This window comes from Trichechus manatus, unplaced genomic scaffold (assembly GCF_000243295.1).
Source record: "Trichechus manatus latirostris isolate Lorelei unplaced genomic scaffold, TriManLat1.0 scaffold00040, whole genome shotgun sequence".
NCBI lineage: Eukaryota > Metazoa > Chordata > Mammalia > Sirenia > Trichechidae > Trichechus > Trichechus manatus.
In genome coordinates, this window is record NW_004443976.1 from 6,896,454 (window position 1) to 6,921,178 (window position 24,725).

The following is a 24,725-nucleotide window of genomic DNA, read 5'->3' on the forward strand; positions in this document are numbered from 1 at the left end:
GTTACAAAGTGGGCAGGGTGGTGGTGGCAGTTTAGATATGGTATCAGTGGTTTGCTCTGTGGCTACAAGTTTACCTTCTTTCAAAATAGAAGAGTATATCCATTGAGCCCCTGGGTGGTGCAAACAGTTAATGTGCTGGGCTGTTAACTGAAAGGTTGGAAGTTTGAGTGTACCCAGAGGTGTCTGAAAGAAGGGCCTGGGAACTTACCTCTGAATAACCAGTAGAGCACAGCTCTACCCTGACACATTGGATCACCATGAGTTGGAGTCCACTCAATATCAGTTGTTTTATTTTTAATCCATTGAACAATTTCAAAAGATCTATATCTATCTGACTCCAAGGCTTTGGGGCGGGGAGGAGGCGGGAGAGGGTGTCTCAGTCACCTAGTGCTGCTATAAAAATACCATAAGTGGATGGCTTCAACAAAGATAAATTTATTCTCTCACAGTCTGTTTAATAGGCTACAAGTCCAAATTCAGGGTGCCAGCTCTAGGGGAAGGCTTTCTCTCTTTGATCAGCTCTGGAGGAAGGTCCTTGTTATCAATCTTACCCTGGTCTAGGAGCTTCTCTGTGCAGGAACCCCAGGTCCAAAGGACACACTCTACTCCCGGTGCTGCTTTCTTGGTGATATGAGGTCCCCTGTCTATCTGCTTGCTTCTCCCTTTTATGTCTCAAAAGTGATTGGTTTAAGACACAATCTAATCTTGTAGATTGAGTCCTGCTTCATTAACATAACTCATTAAACTCACCTCATTAACATCGTAGAGGTAGGATTTACAGCACATAGGAAAGCCCATCAGATGACAAAATGGTGGACAATCACACAATACTGGGAGTCGTAGCCCAGCCAAATTGACAGATATTTTGGGGGACACAGTTCAGTCCATAACAGGGGGCATGTGAATTTGCTCTACCTGAAAATGGGTCATTCTTCTCTGAGTAGCACTCGATCTCACTCCCTCTCTAGTGTCCCTGCGAGAGCTCTGCCAAGACCTGCTTCTCCCCAGAGAGCCTAGAGAGGCATTCCATCCCAGAAGCACTTCGCCTAAAGTGGAAGAACTTGCCAAGCCCTATAATGCCAGTTGACCTGGGGCAGGCCCTGGTCCTGCTGCCGCCACTGGCTAAGGCAGAGGACCCCCCGTTCCCTGGACCAGATGCTGCCCCTCAAGGGGAACTCTCCAGCCCTGAAACTGCCCGCCAGCTTTTCAGGCAGTTTCGATACCAGGTGATGTCTGGGCCCCACGAGACCCTGAGACAGCTTCGGCAGCTCTGTTTCCAGTGGCTGCAGCCAGAAGTTCACACCAAAGAACAGATCCTGGAGATCCTCATGTTGGAGCAGTTCCTGACCATCCTGCCTGGGGAGATCCAGATGTGGGTGCGGAAACAGTGTCCAGGCAGCGGAGAGGAGGCAGTGACCCTAGTAGAGAGCTTGAAGGGAGACCCCCGGAGACTGTGGCAGTGGGTAAGCACAGGGTATTGTGATTTGGGGTCTCATTAGGGTGTCACAAGCCCTCACCTACTTCTAAAGCTCTATGTGACTTTCAGGTCCCTGGGTGGTGCAAACAGTTTGTGCTCGACTGCTAATGTAAATGTTGGCAGTTCAAACCTGCCCAGTGGCACTGTGGAAGAAAGGCCTGGTGATCTACTGCCATAAAGATTACAGCTAAGAAAACCCTATGGAGCAGTTCTACTCTGTAGCACATGGGGCTTCCATGAGTCAGAGTCGACTCGATGACATTGGGTTTGGTTTTGGGTTTTTTTTTGTGTGTGACTCAACACTTTTTAGCTATTATGGATTGAAGATAAAATCCCCCATCCCATTCCATCTTTACACTAAAACGTTTGAGTTTGTTCATAACAGTTTTAATTGGTGGAGATATCCAAAGAAACATAGTATTAGTGGCCTGTCTTGAAGGTCTTCCAGGTCTGGTTCAGGCCTCTGCATTTGGCCTCTCTTGGGATATCTCGGTTTCTGCTCGACTGGCTCCTGCTGAATGAGAAATAAAAGCTGGCCTTCTCCTTCCCCATTCCATGTCCCTACGGACTGTCTTATAGTCTGTTGTAGAAGGTTAGCTTCATGTCTTTCAGAAATCCTGACTCTGGATCCTTCAGTAACTAGTAATATATGGTCTCTAGATCAGCATCCAAGTTCTAGGACAGGAAATCTCAGAGAAGATGGAATCTGCAGGCTGCCAAGTGAGGGAGGCAGAGTCCCATCATGAAGTGGTGCCTCAAGAGGTGCGACATCAAAGTTCAGCCTCAGAGCCTGCGGAGCAACTGAGTCATGCCGTGAAAGAGGAATCTGACGCTGAGCAAGAGTTAGGTGAGGGGCAGTCATTATTTATGGTGGTATGGTGTGCTCTTGGAGAAAATTAGGGGTTGTGGTTGTGTGAGTTTAAAATGATATGCTCAGATTGACTTGTCCCTGGAAAATTTGGAAACGGTAGACTTCCATGAATCACGCCAATTTTGACACTTAAAGTCTGCATTTTACACCACTTTATGTCTGTGCTAGACCATTTGGATTTTGGATCTGAGCAAGAAGGTGGGAGAAAATTTGGGTGAGACTATCTGGAACGTTGGAGGGAGTTGAACTTTGTTAATTATGTAAAACAAATGTTGAAATCATGGATGAAGGAACAGGTATCAGTTCTAATTTGTCAAGTTTTTTATTTTTTTTTTTATCAGTACCCTCTTGGGAGTGGCTGAGGAGGACATCTAGATTCTTAAAACTTCCTGTTTCTTACTTCAGTGATGGCTGCCTCCCAGCTTCTTGCCCGACCTGAGGAGAGGCTCGTCAGAGACCAGGACTTTGGAGCCTCACTTCTCCAAGCATCATCTCAGGTGAGCTGGGTTCCCCTGCTTTTCTTGGCCCTGAACCAGGTTTTGAGCGTGTACCAGTAGTCAGGAGGGCTGAAAGGGGAAGCATTCTCAGAAGTGGAGGGGAGAAGAGGAGTAGATGCTATATGAAGAAGAGCAGATATTCTTATTTAGGATAACAAGAATAATACATAGAAAAGAAACTTGAGTTTCAGTATGTCTCTCAGGTTCTCTCAAGGTACAATGTTCTTCTAATTGCCATCTCAAATAGTGGAATCTGGGCCCTTGCAAATACTCGAAAGAGCTATGAAGAAACAAATCTCGTCTCAACACCACAAATAGTCATCTCTCCTCTTTCATTATCTTTGGGCTGTGCTAAGGAACGACTGTATTTCATTTTCTGGTCTAGATCACTGACATAGGAATGAGTTTGAGATTTAGAATGGTTACATCTAACATGGAACAAGGGATTTGTTTCTTCTTTTCAACTTTATGGCAGTATAATTTGCATACAATACACTGCATATATTAAAAGTGTACAATTCGTACATTTTGGCCTGTGTATACACTCACGAAACCTTGACTACAATCAAGGTGATAAACATAGCTATCACCCACAAAAGTTTCCTCTTGTGCATTTGTATTCGCTCTCTCCTGCCCTTCTCCACCCTTCTCCCTCCTGAGGCAACTACTGATCTGTTTTCTATCACCATAGATTAGTTTGCATTTTATTAAATTTTATTTAAAATGGAATCATGCCATATATACTCTTATGTTTGGTCTACAAATAATGCATTATTTTTCCTTGCTTTTAGTATTTTCTCTCTGGTTTTAAGCAGTTTGATTGCGATGTACCTTGAAGTCAATTTTTTTCATGTACATGTGTCTTCTGTTTGGGGTTCATTGACTATGGATCTGTGGGTTTATCGTTTTCGAAAAATTTTTGGCTATCATTTCTTCAATGATTTTTTTTTCCCTGTCTCCCATCTCTCTCTTCTCCTTTGGGAACTCTTGAGAATAATTCATGTGGAATATGTATAATGTATACATATATTAGATATCTTGAAGTTGTCCCACCGCTTGTTGATACTCTGTTCTGTTTTTGGATAGTTTCCATTTTTATGTCTTCAAGTTCACTGATTTTTCCTTCTGCAGTGTCTAAACTACTGGTAATCCCATCCGTTGTAATTTTCATTTCATACATTTTATTTTCATCTCTGGAAGTTTGAATTGCGGCTTTATTATATCTTTTTTATCTCTTCTTAACATGTTCAATCTTTCCTCCAGCTTCTTAAGCGTATGGAACATGGTTATAATATCTATATGATTGTCCTTGTCTACTGATTCTTTCACCTGTGTCAGTTTTGATTGATTGATTAATCTCTTCATTATGAACCGTGTTTTCCTGCTTCTTTGTATGCCCTTTAATCTCTGATTGGATGTCAGACATTTGTGAATTTTACCTTGTTGGGTACTGGGTAGTTTTGTATTCATATCAGTATTCTTGAGCTTTGCCCTGGGATGCGGTTAAGTTAACCTGGACACAGTTTGTTATATGGCATCAGAGAATCCTTTAGTCTAGGGCTCATTTCTCCCTCTTACTGAGGCAATGCCCTTGTGAGTACTCTACTTGATGCCCCTTGATGTACAGAGTTTTCCACTCTGGCTGGTGGCAGTGTGAACTATTTCCAGCCCTGTGTGAGCTCTGGGATTGTTCCCTCTGCTTCTTCTAGGTGGTTCTTTCCAGGCTTGAGTAGTTTCCTTACATACTTGCATTGCTTAGTGTTCAGGTGAATTCTTAACGGGACCCTCTGCAGATCTCCTGAGCTGTCTCTCTGTGCAGCTCTCCCCTGTCTGGTCTTCTGCCCTGCTAATCTAGCTACCTTGGTCTCCTCAGACTCTCAACTCCTTCTGCCCAATGTAGGGAGGCTGCTAGGCTTCTCTCAGATTCCTTCTCCCTGAGCTGCTGCGTGGACACTTATCTCCAGGCAGTCAGATGGGGCAGTTGTAGGGCTCACCTCATTTGTTTCCCCTCTTTCAGGGATCACTTTTTGCGCTGCAGTGTCTGAAAAACATTGTTTTCTATGTCTTGCTTCCATTTTGAGGGTGTTTGAAGCAGGTAAATCCAAACCCCCTTATTTTGTCTTGGCTGGAAATGGAAGTCTCTGGGACAGGTGTATCTTGTTTATATAGTTGATGGTTCTGAAAAGTTACATTTGAAGAAAGGAAAATTTTCCAGGAACCCATACATCTTACTACCACCACCTGTCAGTTTGTTGTGTGGTGGTGGCTTACGTGTTGATGTGATGCTGGAAGTTATGCCACTGTTATTTTAGGTACCACCAGCGTCATACATGGTGGACAGGTTTCAGGGGAGTGTCCAGACTAATACAGACTAGAAAGAAAGGCCTGGTGATCTACTTCTGAAAATTAGATAGTGAAAACCTTATGAATCACAGCAGAACGTTTTCTAAGTGACTTGCTTTGGACATGTCATCAGGCGGGATTGGTCACTAGAGGAGGACTTCATGTTTGGTGAAGTAGAGGCCAATGAGAGTGTGGGAGACCCTCAGTGAGATAGATTGGCACAACAGGCAGACAGTCAGCAGCATGGACCTGAATATGCTGATGATTGTGAGGATGATGCAGGGCCAGGCAGTGTTTTGTTCTGTTGTACACAAGCTTGCCATGAACTGGAGTTGACTGAATGGCAGCTAACAACACACCTTAACCAAGACATTGTTTCAAACCTTTAGAGGACTCTTATTGGGAATTGTCTCATCAGGGAGGGAGGTTATGCAGGGGCTCAGCAATATGGACTTACACTCACCAAGGCTGACTTGGCCATAGCCACTCCTGAGTGTCCAGTCTGCCAGCTGCAGAGACCAACACTGAGTCTCCAATATGGCACCATTGCTCGAGGTGATCAGCCAGCAACCTGGTGACAGGTTGATTATATCGAACCACTTTCATCTTCGAAAGGACAGGATTTTGTTCTTACTGGAATAGACACTTACTCTGGATATGGATTTGCCTTACCTGAGCAATGCTTCTGCCAGAACTACCATTTGTGGACTTATAGAATGCCTTATCCACCGTCATGGTATCCCACACAGCATCGCCTCAGATCAAGGGATTCATTTCACTGCATATGAAGTGTGGCGGTGGGCTCATAGAATTCACTTGTCTTACCATGTTCCCAATCATCCTAAAGCAGCTGTCTTGATAGAATGATGGAATGGCCTTCTGCAGATACAATTATGGTGCCATCTAGGTGACAGTACCTTACAGGGTTGGGGCAGTGTTCTCCAGGAGGCTGTATTAGCTGTAAACCAGCACCCGATATATGGTGCTGTTTCTCCCATAGCCAGGATTCATGGATCCAGGAATCAAGGGGTGGAAATGAGAGTGGCACCACTCACTATTACGTGTAGTGACCCAGTTGCAAAATTTTTGCTTCCTGTCCCTGTGACCTTATGCTCTGCAGGTCTAGAGGTCTTAGTTCCAAAGGGAATAATGCTCCCACTGAAGACATGTCGCTGATTCCATTGAACTGAAAGTTAAGAATGCTACCTGGCCACTTTGGGCTCCTTATGCCTTTGAATCAGCAGGCAAAGAAGGGAGTTACCATATTGGCTGTTGTAATTGATCCTGATGACCAAGAAGAAATTGGACTGATATTACAAAATGGAGGTAAGGAAGAGTATGTCTGGAATGCAGGTGATCCCTTAGGGTGTCTCTTAATACTATCATGCCCTGCGATTAAGTCAATGGAAAACTACTGCAACCCAATTTTGACATGACTACTAATGGCCTAGACCCTTCAGGAATGAAAATTTGGGTGACTCCACCAGGCAAAGAACCGTGACCAGCTCAGGGGCTTGATAAGGGTAAGGGTAAAGGCAATACGGAATGGGTGGTAGAAGAAGGTTGTTCTAAATACCAGTTATGATCACGTGACCAGTTGCAGAAACGAGGCCTGTAATTGTTAGGAGTATATCTGCCTTGTATATGTGCATCAAATATTTTTGTTTTTTTATCAAATATAGGATGTAAACAGGGATAATGTGTTTTCAGTTGTATGCGTTGTATCATGTTAGGCACAAGTATGACTTTATAATTGTCTTTATTCAGAGCTTATGTATTGTTTAAGGATATGAGTACATGTGCTAAGTTGACAAGGGGTGGACTGTGATCGTTCAGGTTGTATGTCGACTTGGCTGGGCCATAATTCTCAGTAGTTTGGCAAGTATGATGTGGTTTGGCAGTCCTATGATGATGTGATCACCTCCATGATGAGATTTGATGTCATGTAATCACCATGATGGGATATGCTGTGAGTGGCCAATCAGTTGAAGGGACTTTCCTTGGGTGTGTGGCTTGCATCCAGTATGGGTGGACTTTCTGGCAAGGCTTGGAAGCTTTTGCTTGCACTGGATCCTGCAGCTGGCTCCTGTTCTTCTCACCTCCGGTTCTTGGGACTTGAGCTAGCAGTTTTCCTGCTGTCTTGCCTGCCTATCTTGGGATTCGTCAGTCTTCTCAGCCTGTGAGCCAGAGCCCTGTTGTCTGACTTGCCAATCTTGGGTTCACCAGCCCCTGCAGCTATGTGAATCAGGAGAAGCCTCCAGCTTGACCCGCAGCCTTGGGAAGTTCCAGCCTCTACAAAGGCATGAACCATTTCCTTAATATAAATCTCTTTCTATGTATATTTATATGCTTTACTGGTTTTGTTTCTCTAGAAAACCCAGCCTAAGACAGTCATATTAACTGGTCTTCTTTGTTGTAGTGTGGATATTATCCTATCATTGACAGCACTGTACTCCAGGATAGATCTTGAAATGTTCTTTTTGACAATGAATGCAACATCATCCCTCTTCAATTTGTCATTCCCAGCATAGTAGACCATATGATCATCTCATTCAAAATGGCCAATACGAGTCCATTTCAGTTCACTAATGCCTAGTATATCGATCTTTATGGGTTCTGTTACATTTCTGACAACTCCCAATTTTTCTAGAGTTCATACTTCGTACATTCCACGTTCTGATTGTTAATGCACGTTTGCAGCTGTTTCTTCTCATTTTGAGTCATGCCACATGAGCAAATGAAATTCCCAAAACCTTGACTCTACCCATGTTATTAAGGTTGATGCTACCTTGAGGAGGCGGCTCTTGCCCAGTCGTCTTTTGAGTGCCTTCCAACCTGAGAGGCTCATTTTCTGGCACTATATCAGATAATGTTCTGCTGCTATTCATAAGGTTTTCACTAGCCAATTTTTTCAGAAGTAGACCACCAAGTCCTTCTTCCTAGTTTGTCTTAGTCTGGAAGCTCCACTGGAACGTGACCCTGCTGGTATTTGAAGTACTGCTGCCAAAGCTTCCAGCATCACAGGAACACGTAAGCCACTACAGCACACCACCTAACAGACGTGGTAGCTTACAGGCTAGTGGAGGCAAATATCGATCAAATAATTGTGTGTGTTTGTGTACATCTATACATAGATATATAATAAGCTGTGATGAATACTGTGAATGAAAAATACAGTGTGCTATAAAGCAGGTGACACTTGCATTATTTCTGTCAAGCCTGATTTTTTTTTTAGTTTAGGATTATTTTTAGGTGAGGGTAGAAACACCCGTTGCTATTGAGTCAATTCCAACTCATAGTGACCCTACAGGACAGAGTAGAACTGCCCCATAGGGTTTCCAAGGCTTGGCTGGTGGATTCGAACTGCCAACCTTTTGGTTAGCAGTCGAGCTCTTAACCACTGTACCACTAGGGCTCCTAGGTGATGGTAAGGCTCAGAAAAGTTAAGTAACTTGTTCAGGGTCACACAGCTAGAAGGTGGCAGAGCTGGGACTTGGGCCCAGTATGTCTGGCTCTAAAGAATATGCTGCTCATCACTCTGCTGGATAAGGTGAATATCTAAAGAACTGGCTTCTTGGTGGGGAGACTGAAATTTGGCTTCATGAAAGCAGACTCTAGCCCTTTGGTATTTCCTGTTTTGAGTCTCTGGTTCCACAGGAAAAGAAGTTTCCTTTAGGGGATTACTGAGGGACGTCTTGTTCCCGAGAGTGCATCAACTGACTGAATGTCAGACCAGGATTATTGGGGATTTCAGGATGTACGGCTCTTTCTCTGACTCCACCAGTCTTTGTTTTCAGCGTGAGGCTTACAACTCAGTTGGCTTTGTTATTGATTCTTACTTCTTTTTTACTGATTTTCACTCGCTTTTCAACAGATTCCTTTTTCATTTCTTCCTTTTCCCCCTTGAATTTCCCGATTTCAGTTAAATATTGGAATATCAGGCTCCTACAGTAAGTACATGAGAGGGTTAAAAAAGAAGAGTGTGGAGAAGGCTCCTGCCCTCTGGTGTGTTCTCCATTGAACAGGAAGGATTTACCCTTAAATGCATGCAACTTAAAACACACACACAACTTAAAACCTGAACGTTTTATTATCAGGGAAAGAAATACTGAAGTAGGGACTGTCGTTTTCCTCTTGGCCTCTTCCTCCCTTGAATCCCTCTCCCCTAGTTTCTTAGATTTCTGATGCCCAGGATCCTAAGGCACATTTCTTCCTTCTCAGTTTTACTATAGGCAGGGAAGGCAGGGTTCAGACCCTTCATCTGGAGCCATGTTTATGGTCACGACATTGTATTTTTTCCAGGAACACTGGAGGCACCTGGATTCTACTGAAAAGGAACACTACTGGGATCTCATGCTGGAGACCTATGGGAAAATGGTCTCAGGAGGTGAGGGCATGGTTTTTCCAGTGGAAGGAGCCAGAAGGATTGCTCTTAGGCATTGTCTTTGTTCTTTTAGAGATACAGGTTCAACCTGAAGTTGTCAGAGTGAGGAAATCTTTAGCAGCAACTGCTCTCTTCAGTCTTGTCTGTAAAACTGTTGTGATAGCTTTCTCTCAGTGAGAGTTAAGATTAGTACAGATTGCGACCAATACAAATACGGGCAGAATTCCATTAAAAGAAAGATTATCTAACGGCCATCATTACAGTTATTGGCAAGAAGGATCAGAGTAAGTAGAAGTTATAATGAGTAATAACGAACTCACCTTCCACAAAATAAAACAAACCACTAGAAAAAATGCTTTATCTACTCTCTATGCATCTAACTTTCATTCAGCAATAGCAACAACAAATACTTCATATAAATCATGCATTTTAAGACTGGGTAAGAAGAAACTTGAACTTGTTCCATTGTAAAATTTCAGTCACCCTTTGCCTTCTACTCTCTTTCTAAAACATTACAGTTATGAACAGCCTAACTGTCAAACATATGTATTGGCTGCTAACCAAAAGGTTGGCTGTTTGAGTCCATACAGAGGCACCACAGAAGCAAGACCTGGTGATCTACTTCAGAAAAATCAGCCATTGAAAACCCTAGGGAGCACAGTTCTACCCTGACACTCACAGAGTCGCTGTGAATCCGAGCTGACTCAATGGCACCTGGCGCTGGTATAGACATATGCCGCATGCATCCACATATACACATATATACCTTTACATGTACAGTAATTGCTAGTACTGTGGAAAAAGAAAAGAACAAAGACTGTAAATTGTATGACAAGCCGTTCTTTCTCCTCAGTGGGATCTAATTAAGTATTTTCCTTTGCTGATATACCAGAGGACCAAGCATCACCTGAGACATGATTTTAATTTTAAGCAATATGTTTATCATTATACTATTTCACAAGGATTCCTTTGGAGCAGTATTTTTCAATCTGTTTTTTATGACCCATTAGTGGATTGTGAAATCATTTTACTGGGTTGCAGCCAATATTTAAAAAGAAAAAGGAGAAGATAAAAAATATTAGAATGCCTTAAATGTAGTAGGGGTAGTAGTAGCTAGTTTCTCAGAAAATTTCTGTCCAAAATATATGTGACTGTATGCATACTGTATTTTAATATAAATATATTTTTTAAAATTCTTGTAAAAATATATATAACAAAACATTTGCCAGTTTAATGTTTTTCAAGTGTACAGTTTAATGACATCATTACATTAATCCTGTTGTGCAGCTATCACCTATATATGTTGCCAAATTTTCCATCACCATAAACAGAAACTCAGTGCTTTTACTACCTCTTCGCCTCTCCCTCCTGCCCCGGTAACCACTGATGAACTTTGGTCTCTTTCATTTGCCTATCCTAAATATTCCACATGAAAGAGATCATACAATATTTTTCCTTTTGCAGTTGACCTATTTCACTTAGCATAATGTTTTCAAGATCCATCCATATTGTAGCGTGTATCAGGACTTCATTTTTCTTTATGGCTGAGCAATATTCCATTGTATGTATGTACCACATTTAGTTTATCCATTTATCTGTTGATGGACACTTTGGTTGTTTCCACCTTTTGTCAATTGTGAGCAGTGCTGCATTGAACATTGGTGTACACGTGTCTTACTGTGTTAGTAGTCAGAAGGGTTTGAAAATACTGCTTTAGAGGTCATTGCAATGCGATGTTTATCTGTGATATACAGATGACTGTATCATCACTCATTCTGTTTTTTTCCTCTCATCTCACCTGCTGACCTGGCACCATTAGATCCTACTGTCATGGGTTGAATTGTTGCCCCCCAAAATATGTGTCAGCTTGGCTAGGCCATGATTCCCAGTATTGTGTGATTTTGTGATCTGATGTGATTTTTCTGTGTGTTGTAAATCCTACCTCTATGATGTTAACGAGGCAGGGTTAGAGACAGTTCTCGATCTACAAGATTAGGTTGTAGATTAAGTCATTCTCTTTGGAGATATAAAAGAGATAAGTGAGCAGAGAGACGGGGACCTCATACCACCAAGAAACAAGAGCCAGGAGCAGTACGTCCTTTGGACTCGGGGTCCTTGTGCTGAGAAGCTCCTCAGCTGGGGAAGATTGATGACAGTGACCTTCCCCCAGAGTGACAGAGCGAGAAAGCCTTCCCCAGGAGCTGGCACCCTGAATTTGGACTTCTAGCTTCCTAGACTGTCAGATAATTAACTTCTCATTGTTAAAGCCAGCTTCTTGGGGTATTTCTGTTATAGCAGCACTAGATAACTAAGACACCTACCTTGACCCAAACTGTGGAGAATCTAGAAGGTTGGCCTGCCTGGATAGGCAAGAAAAGCCATTGTAGGTTCTTAAGTGAAAAAAATACTCGGAGAAAGGTTTAGAAAGATTAATCTGGCAGCATATACAGGATGGACTGGAAATGCTTGGTGAAGAGGCACCCTGTGGGCAGTTGGTGCAGGAGTCCAGGTCACTGCAACAAGATCCTAAACAAACGTAGAAGCAGCAGGAACAACATGGAAAATGACTTGTCTCAAAGATACAGTAATTAGCCAGTATGCCAGGTTTGCACTAGGACCAAGGGCCGAAATCACAGGAGAGAGCGCACGTGCTGTTTTGATTGACCATACGGAAGAAGAGCTCATAGTTAGAGCAGGCCAGCAGAAGAGTGAGCCTCAAAGGCTATAGACTCAAACTGCTAATCAAAATTGCCATGAATGTTTTCTTTCTTTATCTTTTTAGTCTATTTGAGAAAATGATCCTTAGGTTTATCTGCAAGAATTCAATAGGCAAGAATAGTTTAAAACAAGAAAATTGAATGGAGAAAGTTCATGAATGTGAAATCTGGGACTATTAAGTGTCTGTTGTATTACCAAGTCCCTGGGTGGTGCAAACAGTCAAGTGTTTGGCTGCTAACCGAAAGGTTGGAGGTTTGAGTCTACCCATGGCTGCCTTGGAAGAAAGGCCTGGTGATCTACTTTTGAAAAACTAGCCATTGAAAACCCTATGGAGCACAGTTCTACTCTGACACACATGAGGTCACCATGAGTTGAAATCGACTCAACAGCAACTGGTTGTTGATGGATGTATTATAAAGATAGATCATTAAAATAATGTGATACTATTGTAAAAATTGATGCACTGATCAGTGGAATAGAAAAGGGAGCCTAGGAAGGGAAGCTAGTCTATATAAGAACTTTACGTATGATGGAGGAAACAAGACATATCAGTAGGGATGAGTCGTTGAATGAGCAGTGTGGGAAAACAAATTGGATTAGATTTTTTGTATATCATATACGAAAATAATCACGCCTGGTGGTGGAATAGTTAAGCACTCAGCTGCTAACCGAGAGGTTCGTGGTTCAAACCCACCCATTGGCTTTGTAGGAGAAAGACCTGGTGATCTGCTACTGTAAAGGTTACATCCAAGAAAACCCTATGGGACAGTTCTAGTCTGTCACACTGGATTGTTATGAGTTGAAATCGATTCAATGACACCCAGCAACAAGAACAACATACCAAAATAAGATAAAAACAGATTAAAAAGAGATAAACCATGAAAATAAAAATAAAGAAGAAAATGAGTGTATGTTTAACTGATGTCTAAATGGGAAAATATAATACGTAAAATTTAAATATGAAAATAAGTAAATATGAAACCAATAGACGAAATCCTTAAGGAAAATATTAAGAGACTTGAATATATTTAAAAAGAAAAGCCAAAACTTTAGTACATAAAAAATAACCTGAAAGGTAGTGTAAATAAATTGGTCAAACACATTTTCCATGAGTATGACAGATAATGATTTTTTTTAAATATAGAGTTAATGTAAGTTGATAAAAAATGACTTTCCCATTGAAAAATGGACAGCAGTAGTCTTGGAGCATGAAAAGTAACTCATAAATGTGAACAATAGTTTCATCCTTTAGTATCTAAGGAATTAAAATTTAAAACAATGAAGAAACATTTTTCACCTATCTAAATGGGAAATATTTAAAACACTCAATACTTAAGTATTGAACACTTACACCAGAAGATGGTGTAGTTGCTCTGGAAATCTCTTTGGCAGTAGGTATCAAGAGCTTTAGTCCTTGGATGGTGGAAACTGTAAATGCACTCGGCTGCTAACTGAAAGGTTGGAGGTTCAAGGCACCCAGAGGTGCCTCAGAAGAAAGGCCTAGAGATCTAATTTGGAAAAAATCAGCCATTGAAAACCCTATGGAGGACAGCTTTATTCTGACAAATACAGAGCATCATGAGTTAGAGAGACTCAACGGCAAGTGGTAACTGGTGGCAAGAGCCTAATATTCATGCATCCTGATACACTAAGTCCGCTAGGAGGAACCTTTCGTAATATATTTGTCATGAGTGTGGACAAAACTTAGAAGAAAAATTGCTTATTACAGCATTATTTATAATAACAAAAACTCAGTAAATAACTTAGTTTTTTACAGCGGGAGAATTCTAAAACAGCTTATGTGTAGTACATTTCTATGATGGCCTATTATCCAGCCCTTAAAAATATTTATGAAGACTTTTTAAGGTAAGAGAAAGTGCCTTTTTCATTTGAGAGGAATTTGTTGGTTAACAAGTTCAGGTGTAGCTCAGGAGCAAGTAATTTTGGTGTTCAAAGACACTGATATATGAAAGAAAAAGGTAAATTGCTTCTTTAGGTTACAGGAATAAAGGAATATACAAAATTATGAAAATGAATTCTACCAGCAAAATAAAAATCTAAAGTATGCATCATTGTGTAGTGATGTTAACCAAAAACCTGAGTTGTGATGAGAAAAACATTTTTAACTATCTCTAGGAGTTAATAAAGGATATGTGGATGCTAGATTCAAACACAAACCAAGGGAGTCACTTTTCCACTATAGCTACACTGCAGTAAATCCATTGTAAAATGACAAATGACTGCATTTAATGAATGTTAGGATTACTTGAGAGTGGGAGAATCCATGTAAAATTGATCAAGAGCATAATTTACTATGTTATGATACAAAGCTTGATATAGAACCATATATACAACATGACATCAGTTGTGTGGGAGAAAACATGTATGTCTGGTTAAAAAAAGACTGGAAGCAATTGTTTGCTAATAGTTGTTATGTCTGGGTAGTGTGATTGAGGTTGATTTTGATTTTCTTCTGTGTATTTTTCTGCCTTTTCAAAAAGTGTTTAGTGATATTTCTTTTTTTTATATATAATCAGATAAGAATCAGTCATTTTTTAAAAATAAAATCCTTTACCATCGAGTTGATTCCAACTCATAGTGACCCTATAGGACAGAGTAGAACTGCCGGTAGGGTTCCAAGGAGCAGCTGATGGATTCAAACTGCCGACCTTTTTATTAGCAGCCAAATGCTTAAAACCCTGTGCCACTAAGGCCCATTTTTTATTAAAAAAAAATAGTACTCTCATAGTATACTTGTTTTTTCTGGGCCTTAAGAAATCTATTCTCCTTATTTATAGAGGGGTCAAAAAAGCTCCCTATGAACCCTGCTTTGCTATTCAGAAATTCTCCTCAGCTCCAGATCTGAACTACTTACCCTTGAACACAGGGCATGCAAAGTGTAGTGCCAGGGCTTCAGGCTGGATGATATTTTTTTTCCTTGCTCACTAATGCCCTGTTGGTAGAAAGAATCCATGTTTTATGATGTGCCTTTCTTGCATATATGATTTAGAAAACAGGGCATAAAATTTACTGAACTGTTTCAAATCTTCTTTCTTTTTTCTTCTTTCAGGAGATAGGCAGGAGAGTGACAAAGAGAACCTAAACCTGGAAAATTATAGGGACCAGGAACCTCCAGATGCCCCCTGTGACATCTCAGGAGAGGCCCCTCCTCAGGCTTCCGTGAGTGGCTTCTTCAGTGAGGATGAGCCAAGCCAATTTGGAGAAGGAGAGCATCTCCCTGAGGCTCAGGGAAACCTCCAGGGAGAGGGGAGAGGGGAGCAGCTCTCTCCTCAAGAAAGGAGTTCTGGGAAACAGCCAGGCCAGCATTTGCCAAATCCTCACCCAGGAGATCTGTCTCTGCTGTGGCTCGAGGAGAAGCCAGAGGCCCTCCAGAAAGGTCAGCTGAGACCCCCCATGACCCAGAAGCTCCCTACCTGCAAAGAGTGTGGGAAAACCTTTTACAGGAATTCTCAGCTTGTGTTTCACCAGAGAACTCACACTGGAGAGAAGTATTTTCAGTGCCACACCTGCAAAAAAGCCTTTCTGCGGAGTTCAGACTTTGTGAAGCATCAGAGAATCCACACAGGAGAGAAGCCTTGCAAATGCGATTACTGCGGGAAAGGCTTCAGTGACTTCTCTGGATTGCGCCACCATGAGAAAATCCACACGGGAGAGAAACCATATAAATGTCCCATCTGTGAGAAAAGTTTCATTCAGAGGTCAAACTTTAATAGACATCAGAGGGTCCACACAGGAGAGAAACCTTATAAATGCTCTCGCTGTGGGAAAAGTTTCAGCTGGAGCTCAAGTCTTGATAAACATCAAAGATCGCACTTGGGGAAGAAGCCCTTTCAATAGCAAGACTCTTTTATCCCATTTCTATCTCTCTCCAATTAAAAATATATAGCTTTTGGAATCATCTGCTGGAATTGCATCTTGTATCCCTGGTCCATTTTCATGGATTGGAGAAGGGAGAAACTGTAGATGGTTTTGAACTTGGAGGATAGATTGGGCTCCTGGGCTGGATTTCATGCCACCTTAATTTCTTGCTTCTGCATCAGGAGAAAGAAATGTCTTCATGTTTCAGCTCATCGCCTTGCTCAGAGTCTTCTGTTGGACCCCTTGGGAGGAAAAAACGTCATTTGGAGATTGTGCTCTAGAAGTATCTGTCATCTGGGAAGAGTTTAACAGAGCAGCTGTAATTACTGTTCAGGGGAAGAACTTTGGATCAGCCCTTTAGAGCTGGGATTCCAGAACATGTCTTCCTGAGACATAAGGGCAAGCAGACATAGAGGACTAGATGGTTCATGTATTCTTTGACATACGGGTGAAAAACGAACTTGAAGTGTCCTTGTTTTAAATAAACTTGGTAGAGTCACTCCCCATCTCATTTGTGTCTGAAATGTTCACTGTGTGTTGACTATCACTCGACGTGTATTTTCTCATGGGAGATTCCAAATGGTAGTTGAGCTCCTATTTGAGCTCATACAGGCTTATCAAGTTTAGAATAGAGCAGAACAGTGATATGACAGTGCTAACCTAAAGGCCAGATTGTGAGAGCTTGGCCAGTGCTAGGCACTCTGTTGTCTCAGGTTGGTCTGTCTTTGGTGCCCACTTGCTGGTGCCCCTCAAGCTGCCTCTCTTTGTCCTTACATCCCACTTAAATGATCATTTTTGCTAAAGTGCTCTGTGCTTTAAAATTATCTTTTTTATCTCATTTTGTTTGAAGGTGTTAGGAAGAAATCAATAGGATTGATTTTATAGTACTGCCTAGAGGTTTATGAACATGCATATCTAACCTGTACAAATGACCTATTCTTCCAAAGATAAATGCTGAAAAGTGTCCTCTTGCTCGTGAATCCTGAGACTTCCACCCCTCCCTTTCATTTGGTCCTTTTTGTGCCTGGTTGTATTGTACGATTCAGATGAGGATCTAGAAGGAAGATGCTAATGAGCAAGACAGAGCTATCTCCCTGAAAACAGATTAACTTATAGGCAGGAAACTGCAAGATGTTGGCAAACAATGGGAAATGAGTTATGGTTAATGGGAGAGGAAGGGCAAACCTCAAATTAGAGTCCCTGAGTTCCAGAAGAGTCTGTTAACTACCTTACAACATGAATATGAGGGAGAAGACTGCACATAAGGGGGTGTAGGAACCACTAGTCTGAAAGCAGGAAAAACATGGAGGAGTTGGCATTGGATTCTGTATTGTACGTAGAAAAGATTTGTAGGATCGCAGGATTTGATGCTTTAAATCATAGTTTGTCAAAGTGTGATCCCCAGACCAGGAACATCTGCAAGTTGTTAAGACTTACTGAACCAGAGACTTAAATGAATCAGAAATTTTCGTAGGTGGACCCTACCAATCTTTGTTTTAACAAGCCTTCCAGGGGCTTTGATGCCTGTTGAAGTTTGAGAACCACTACTCTAAATAGTAATTGATTAAAAAAAGAAGTCTCTGTAGGGATATGAGGGCATAATGATCCCAGAAGGAGTACTGGGCCCTCCCAGGCATTTCTTACCAAACAAGACTCCCCATAGAGCTATTTATAGGTCATTAAAGTTGAGGAACTCTTTGAGCTTCCAATGAAAATTTCTTCCTGGCAGAAAATTTAGAAAATTATAGGGGAGGGGATGGGGCCAACATGGCACCCTTGACAGAGCCACCATGCTGTCCCTCTGCAGCAAAGACTAAAACAAAAAACTAAACAGATAAAAACATCAGTCCTGGAACCCTAAGCATCAAATGAAAGGATAAAGAACCAGATCAAACACTGAATGGAAGATGAAACTGACAAAAAATAGAATACGGAGTGGAGGCCCCCTGCCAACTAAAACAGGCCAGCGTGGCCCTCTTGAAACACAGCCAGCAATGACCCGGGACTGTGAATACGCGAAGGCAGCTTCATGGAGCACCCAAGACTAGACAGAGCTGCCAGTAACCAGAGAAACAAGTTTTCCCACCCTCACCCTTCTGGTGAGTAGAAACAAGAACCCCCTTATTTCCACAGTCCCCGCTGCCAGGGACTTCAGTATGAAACCCCCCACCCCCCACTTCACCGGACTCCCTCCTGCTTCATGGCTTTTTTAATTCTCTTTCTTTCCCCCTCCCACCTAGCTCTGTACACTACCTATTCCTTTTCTTGCTGTCTTCCACCATGTTGCGTGGTTAGAGACCTAATGACCTACTGCTGCCCCAGATCCATCCCACCCCAACCCACTGGCTCCACCATGCCGCCATTTTTTTTGTTTTTTTCCTCTTCTTTCTCCTTCCCACCTACGCCCATACGTCACCTCCTCTCCCTTCTCACCAGCCTCCAGGTTCGTCCTGCCCCCACTTGCTGGCCCCCATCGCGCCACCATTTTTCTTAATTATTATTTTCTTTTTTCTCTTAGTTTTCTTTCTCTCTCCCACCTAGCCCCGTATGCTACCTCTCCCCCTTGACCACCACCCTCCACTGTGCTGCCATGGCTAGAGAGCCACCGGCCCACCACCACCCTGTGGATGCCCAACCCCACCCACTAACTCCTGCCCTGCCACCATATTTTTTTCTTTTTTCCTCCCACCTAGCTCTGTATATCACCTACCCTCCCTTCCCACTGATCCCTGGGACAAACTGCCCTCACTCTTGTGGTTGCCCATTTTTTTCTTTCTTTTTTTTCTCCCTCCCACCTAGCCCCTAACCCTCTTCTCGCTGGCAACTACCAGCTGCTCTGCTGCAGCTAGAGAGCTGTGGACACACTGGCCCACCGATTCCCCAGAACCGCCCCGCCCCGCCCCACCCACTAGACCCCACTATTCTGTCATTTTTTCTTTCTTTTCTTTCTCCCTCCCATCTAGCCCCATACGTCACCTCCCCTCCCTTCCCACTGGCATCCAGGTCTGCCCCAACCCCATTAATCATCCCCCACAACATCATTTTTTTTCTTTTTTTCCTCTTTCTTCCTTTTTTCACTCCTGCCCACCTAACCCACTATGTCACATCCATCCACATGGCAGCACCTGCTGTGCTGCCTTGTCTAGAGCATCCCTGGCACTCAGGTCCACCACTGCACCAGGCCTGCACTGTGCCTTCCCTCCTGCCACTCAACCAGCTGCTGAATGGTAGGAAGTGAACCTGTTCCACTCCTTGTCCGACATACTCATCTGGCAGGGGGCTGTGAACACTCCCACACTGCAGGATCAACATCAGGAGGCAGACAGTGTCCGTCTAGTCCACCTTCAGCCACCTTGCCAAACCAGTGTACGGTGAAGCAGGCTCGCCTTGCCTGCTGCTGCCCTGCCCACCTGTACAAGGTGGTAAGAGCTGTCATGCCCACAGACAAGCAAGTAGCAAAGCACACCCGGCTGGCCTGCTCTGACATATCAAAACAAAACAAAAAAACAGGACCAAACAAATGAACATACAATCAATAAATAATACCTTGATGTACTGGAGACACCAGATGATATCAAAACATGTAAAAAAGCAGGACAAGATAGCTCCAGCAAGTGACCAAAATAAAGAATCAGATAACCTAGTAGAAAAAAAGGCAGTGGAAAAACCTGATATGGAATTCAAAAGACTGATATTATTGGAAACCCTGGTTGCGTAGTGGCTGAGAGCTACAACTGCTAACCACAAGGTCGGCAATTCGAATCCAGCAGTCCTACTCTGTCCTGTAGGGTTGCTATGAGTCAGAATTGACTCAAAGGCAATGGATTTTCTTGTGTTTTTTTTTTTTTTTCCCAAGAGATTAGGAAAGTGATCAAGGAAAACACAGACAAAACCGAAGAAAAAATAGACAAAATCATGGAAAACAGAGACAAAGCCAAAGAAAACATAACCAAAATCAAGGAAAACACAGACAGAGCAATAGAAGAATTCAGGAAAATAATACAAGAACAAAATGTCAAAATAAATAAATAATCAGAAATCATACAAAAAACAGCAAATCCAAAAGATAAACAACAAAGTTTCAGAAGTGGACAACTCAATAGAAAATTTTACGAGCAAATTTGAAACAATGTAAGACAGAATCAGCGAGATTGAAGACAAATTCATGGATGCCGCTTTGAGGAAAAATGAGAGAAAAGAATGAAGAAAAATGAAAACCTAAGATTTATGTGGGACACAATCAGGAGCAAAAATTTGCACGTGATCGGAGTTCCAGAACAGAGTGATAAAATGTTAAACACAGAGAATATTATCAAAGATTTGCTGGTAGAAAATTTCCCAAATATCATGAAAGACAAAAATCTGACCAAGAGGCTCAGTGAAACCCACGTAAGATGGACCCCAAAAGAAAGTCACCAGTACATATAATCACACTTGCAAAACCAAAGACAAAGAAAGAATCCTGAGATAAGCTAGAGAAAATAAAGAAGTCACTAAGGGGAAAAAATAAGACTAAGCTCTGATCACTCAGTAGAAACAGCATGCAAGAAGGCAATGGGATGACACATATAAAACCTTGAAAGAAAAATACTGCCAACCAAGAATATATGGAAACCATATGGGACAGTTCTGCTCTGTCCTATACAGTTACTATGAGTCAGAATCGACTCGACATCTTCAGGTTTGCTTTTTTGGTTTTATCAATAATCACATTGAATGTAAATGCCTTAAATGGCACCCACAAAGAGACAGAGTGTGACAGAATGTATAAAAAACCACAATCCATCAATACACTGTCTACAAGAGACATATCATAGATACAAAGATATAAATGTATTAAAAATCAGAGGATGGAAAAAAATATTTCAAGCAAACCGTAACCAAAAAAGAGCAGGAGCAGCAATACTAATCTCAGATAAAGTAAACTTCAAGGCAAAAGAAACCATGAAAGACAAGGGAGGACATTATATAATGATTAAAAGGACATTCCACCAAGAAAACATAACCATAAGAGATATCTGTGTACCCAACAACAGGGCTCTGAAATACATAAACTCTAACAGCACTGAAAAGAGAAATAGACAGTTCCACAATAATACCAGGAGACTTCAATACTCTCGGTAAAGGCAGAACACCTAGAAAGGAATTCAACAAAGATACAGAAGATCAAAAGGCCAAAATCAACCATCTTGACCTCATAGACATATTTAGAAAACTTTACCCAACAACAGCAAAGTATACATTCTTTTCCAACTCACATGAACCATTCTCCAGAACAGACCACATTTTAGGTCACAAAGGAACCCTCAATAAAATCCAAAACATCAAAATAATATAAAGTATTTTCTCTGATCACAACGTCTTAAAAGTAGAAAACAATAACAGAAAGAGGAAGGAAAAAATACCAAATGCGTGGAAACTGAATAACATCTTGCTTAAAAATGACTGAGTAGTAGAAGAAATCAAAGAGGGAATAAAAAAAATTCCTACAATCAAACGATAAGGAAAACACATCATGCCAAAACCTTTGAGACACAGCAAAGCAGTGCTCAGAGGTCAATTTATAGGAATAAATGCACCCATCAAAAAAGAAGAACTGGGCAAAATCAAAACATTAGCCCTACAACTCAAACAAACAGAAAACAGCAAAAGAAGGCCATGGGCACCAAAAGAAAAGAAATAATAGAGATTAGAACAGAAATAAATGAAATTTGAAAACAATTGAAAGAATGAACAAGAACAAAATTTGGTTCTCTGAAAAGATCAACAAAATCAACAAACCATTGGCCAAACTGACAAGAAAAACAGGAAGCAAATGACTCAAATAAGAAATGAGATGAGGGACATTACAACAGACTCAACTGAAATAAAAAGGATCTTAACAGAATACTATGAAAAATTATACTCCAACCAATAAGAACAAATTTTTAGAAACATACTACCTACCTGACAGAAACTGAGATAGAAAATTAGATCAGACCCATAACGAGAAGATATTGAAGAGGTAATAAAAAAACTCCCAACAAAAAAAGAGCCCTGACCCAGACGACTTCACTGGAGAATTCTACCAAACATTCAGAGAAGAGCTGACACCAGTACTACTTAAACTATTTCAGAGCATAGAAAAGGAAGGAATACTCTCAAATTCATTCTATGAATCCAGCACAACCCTGATACCAAAGCCAAGCAAAGACACCAGAAAAAAAGAAAATTGCAGACCAGTATCTCTCGTGAATATGGATGCAAAAATTCCCAACAAAATTCTAGCCAATAAAATTCAACCGTATATCAAAAAAATAATGCATTGTAACTAAGTAGGATGCATACAAGGTATACAAGGATGGTTCAACACAAGAAAATCAACATAATCCACCACATAAATAAAAGAATCACATGATGATCTCAATGGATGCAGGAGAGGCATTTAGTAAGGCCCAACATGCATTCCTGATAAAAATTCTCAATAAAATAGGAATAGAAGGGAAATTCCTTGACATAATAAAGTGCATCTATACATAACCAACAGGCAACATCATTCTCAACATCGAGAGACTGAAAGCGTTCCCGTGAGAAAGGGAGCAAGATAAGGATGCCCTCTATCACCATGCCTATTTAACATTGTTCTGAAGTCCTAGCTAGATCAATAGGGAAGAAAAAATAAATAAAGGACATCCAAATTGGAAAGGAAGAAGTAAAACTATCACTATTTGCGGATGATGTACTAAGAGAACCCCAAAGATTCCACAAGAAAACTACTTGCACTAAATAGATTCAGTAGAGCAGCAGGATGCAAGATCAGTGTACAAAAATCACTTGAGGGACTCGGGCAGACACAGCTGTGGCAGCATGCTTGTCCGTTTTCCCATTCTTGCTTATTCTGTGATATTCTTTGGACTTGGGCTGACAAGGCTGTGGCAGCATTCTTGTCCGTTTTCCCATTCTTGCCTATTCTGTGATACTCTTTGGACTCGGGCAGACATGGCTCTGGCAGCATGCTTGTCCGCTTCCCACTTTTGTCCTTTTGAATATATGCCAAATAAAACTTCCTTTTTACTTTACTAAGCTTTGTGATGTTTCTTCCCTACAACAGTTAATGGCGCTGTGAGCAGGATCTGAAGCTACGAATCCAGTCAACTTCGAAGAGACCTGGACTGCGGAGCAGAAGCCGGCAAAGAAAGGTCCTATCTTCTGGACCCACGTGTTCCCACTCCATGTCCCTTCGACACTGATGGAGTGAGTGCTCTCAGAAAACGAACTTTTGCTTATTCTTTGTTGTTCTCTTTCTCGTGTTTTCTTAAGTTTTGTTTGGCATATTTGAAAAACCGGTTAATTGATTAAGGAGAATCTTTCTTAGATTTTTGCTTCATCCTTTGGTTAAGAGAGACATTTAGTAACTCTTTAAGTGAACTACAGTTTAGGCCTGGATTCGGGCGTTTGAAGAGGTTAATTCTATTTTCAAAGAGCTGTGAGTCACTCTAAGTTGCAAAATTCGGACCTTTTTGTGGCTCAGAGAAAACCTGGAAAACAGTGCTCTGTTATGGCAAATTCTTAGGGAGAGGTGGCAGCTCCTGACCTGTGTTTTGATATTTCAGGGAGGAGTGGTAGTTCTGTACCTGTTTTTTCCATTGAATTGAGTCGATCTTACCAAAAACAGCTATATACACTTTTAGAAACTAGGATCCCCATATCCTTGTTTTGTGTGGTATTATCTGGTGAGTTTATGTGGTCTTTCTGTCTCCTTTTGTTCTAAGAGCTTGCTTCTGGTCTACGTTTGTCTTGTATTAGATTACTGGCTATGGCTAAGAATTGCTGTATTTTGTAAGGCTAGTCATAGAATCTCAGTTCTTTCTTTGTCCAGAAAAAACTGCATCTTGTGTCTGTCTTGTGATTTAGATTTGTAATAGCTACTTGGAGAAACTTTAATATAAATTGGGCTATTTGAAAAGTACGCTAAGATCTTTGTTTTATACTATGTCAGTCTTAAAAGTGAAGCCTTTTTAAGTAACTTAAGCTAGATATTCTATGAAATGTGTTTTATTTAAGGAAAAAGGATAGTTTTGTCTTAAAGTAAAAGTAGCAGTTCCAGAACAGTAAAAAGGAAAGAAATTAGCTATCTTTTGTCTTTCAAAATGCCTCCATCAATTTAAACATATGTAAATGTCTTCCATGAGTCAAGAGAGTGAGGGCGGGGTATTATCAGGCCTCCCCACCTCCCAGTCTCCAAGGTCCTGTAGCTCCAGGGACGCTTTTGAAAGACTCCTTTCTAGTAGGTGGAGACTCTTTTAAGACAAAAGATAAGAAAAATTGCTGCTTTGCTATAGTTGTCAGAAATTGGGTAGATCCTAATCATAGAACGGTAAACAAGTTCTCTCTATTATAGGGGAACTTTAAGAAGTAAAAAAAAATAGAAATCACGATGAGACACACCTGAAGTGGCCTGGAAAAATGTTTCCAGCAATAGCCAAACACTTAAGGTTATATCCATATCAATGCATTGGTCAGTTGAGCAGAGACTTTGTGATTTCCAAAGCCAGTTGATAAAATCTTTAAGGGCTA

General features: G+C 41.4%; 1 protein-coding gene across 1 annotated transcript; it reads left to right on the plus strand.

The window, feature by feature from the left end:
• Positions 1-983: 983 nt before the first annotated feature.
• On the plus strand, positions 984-17,473 carry ZNF18 (zinc finger protein 18). Its single transcript, XM_012555514.2, has 5 exons — positions 984-1,463; positions 2,138-2,324; positions 2,754-2,845; positions 9,491-9,575; positions 15,361-17,473. Exons 1-5 carry the CDS (start codon positions 1,077-1,079, stop codon positions 16,146-16,148), a joined length of 1,539 nt encoding a protein of 512 aa, XP_012410968.1. The 5' UTR covers positions 984-1,076; the 3' UTR covers positions 16,149-17,473.
• Positions 17,474-24,725: the final 7,252 nt, after the last annotated feature.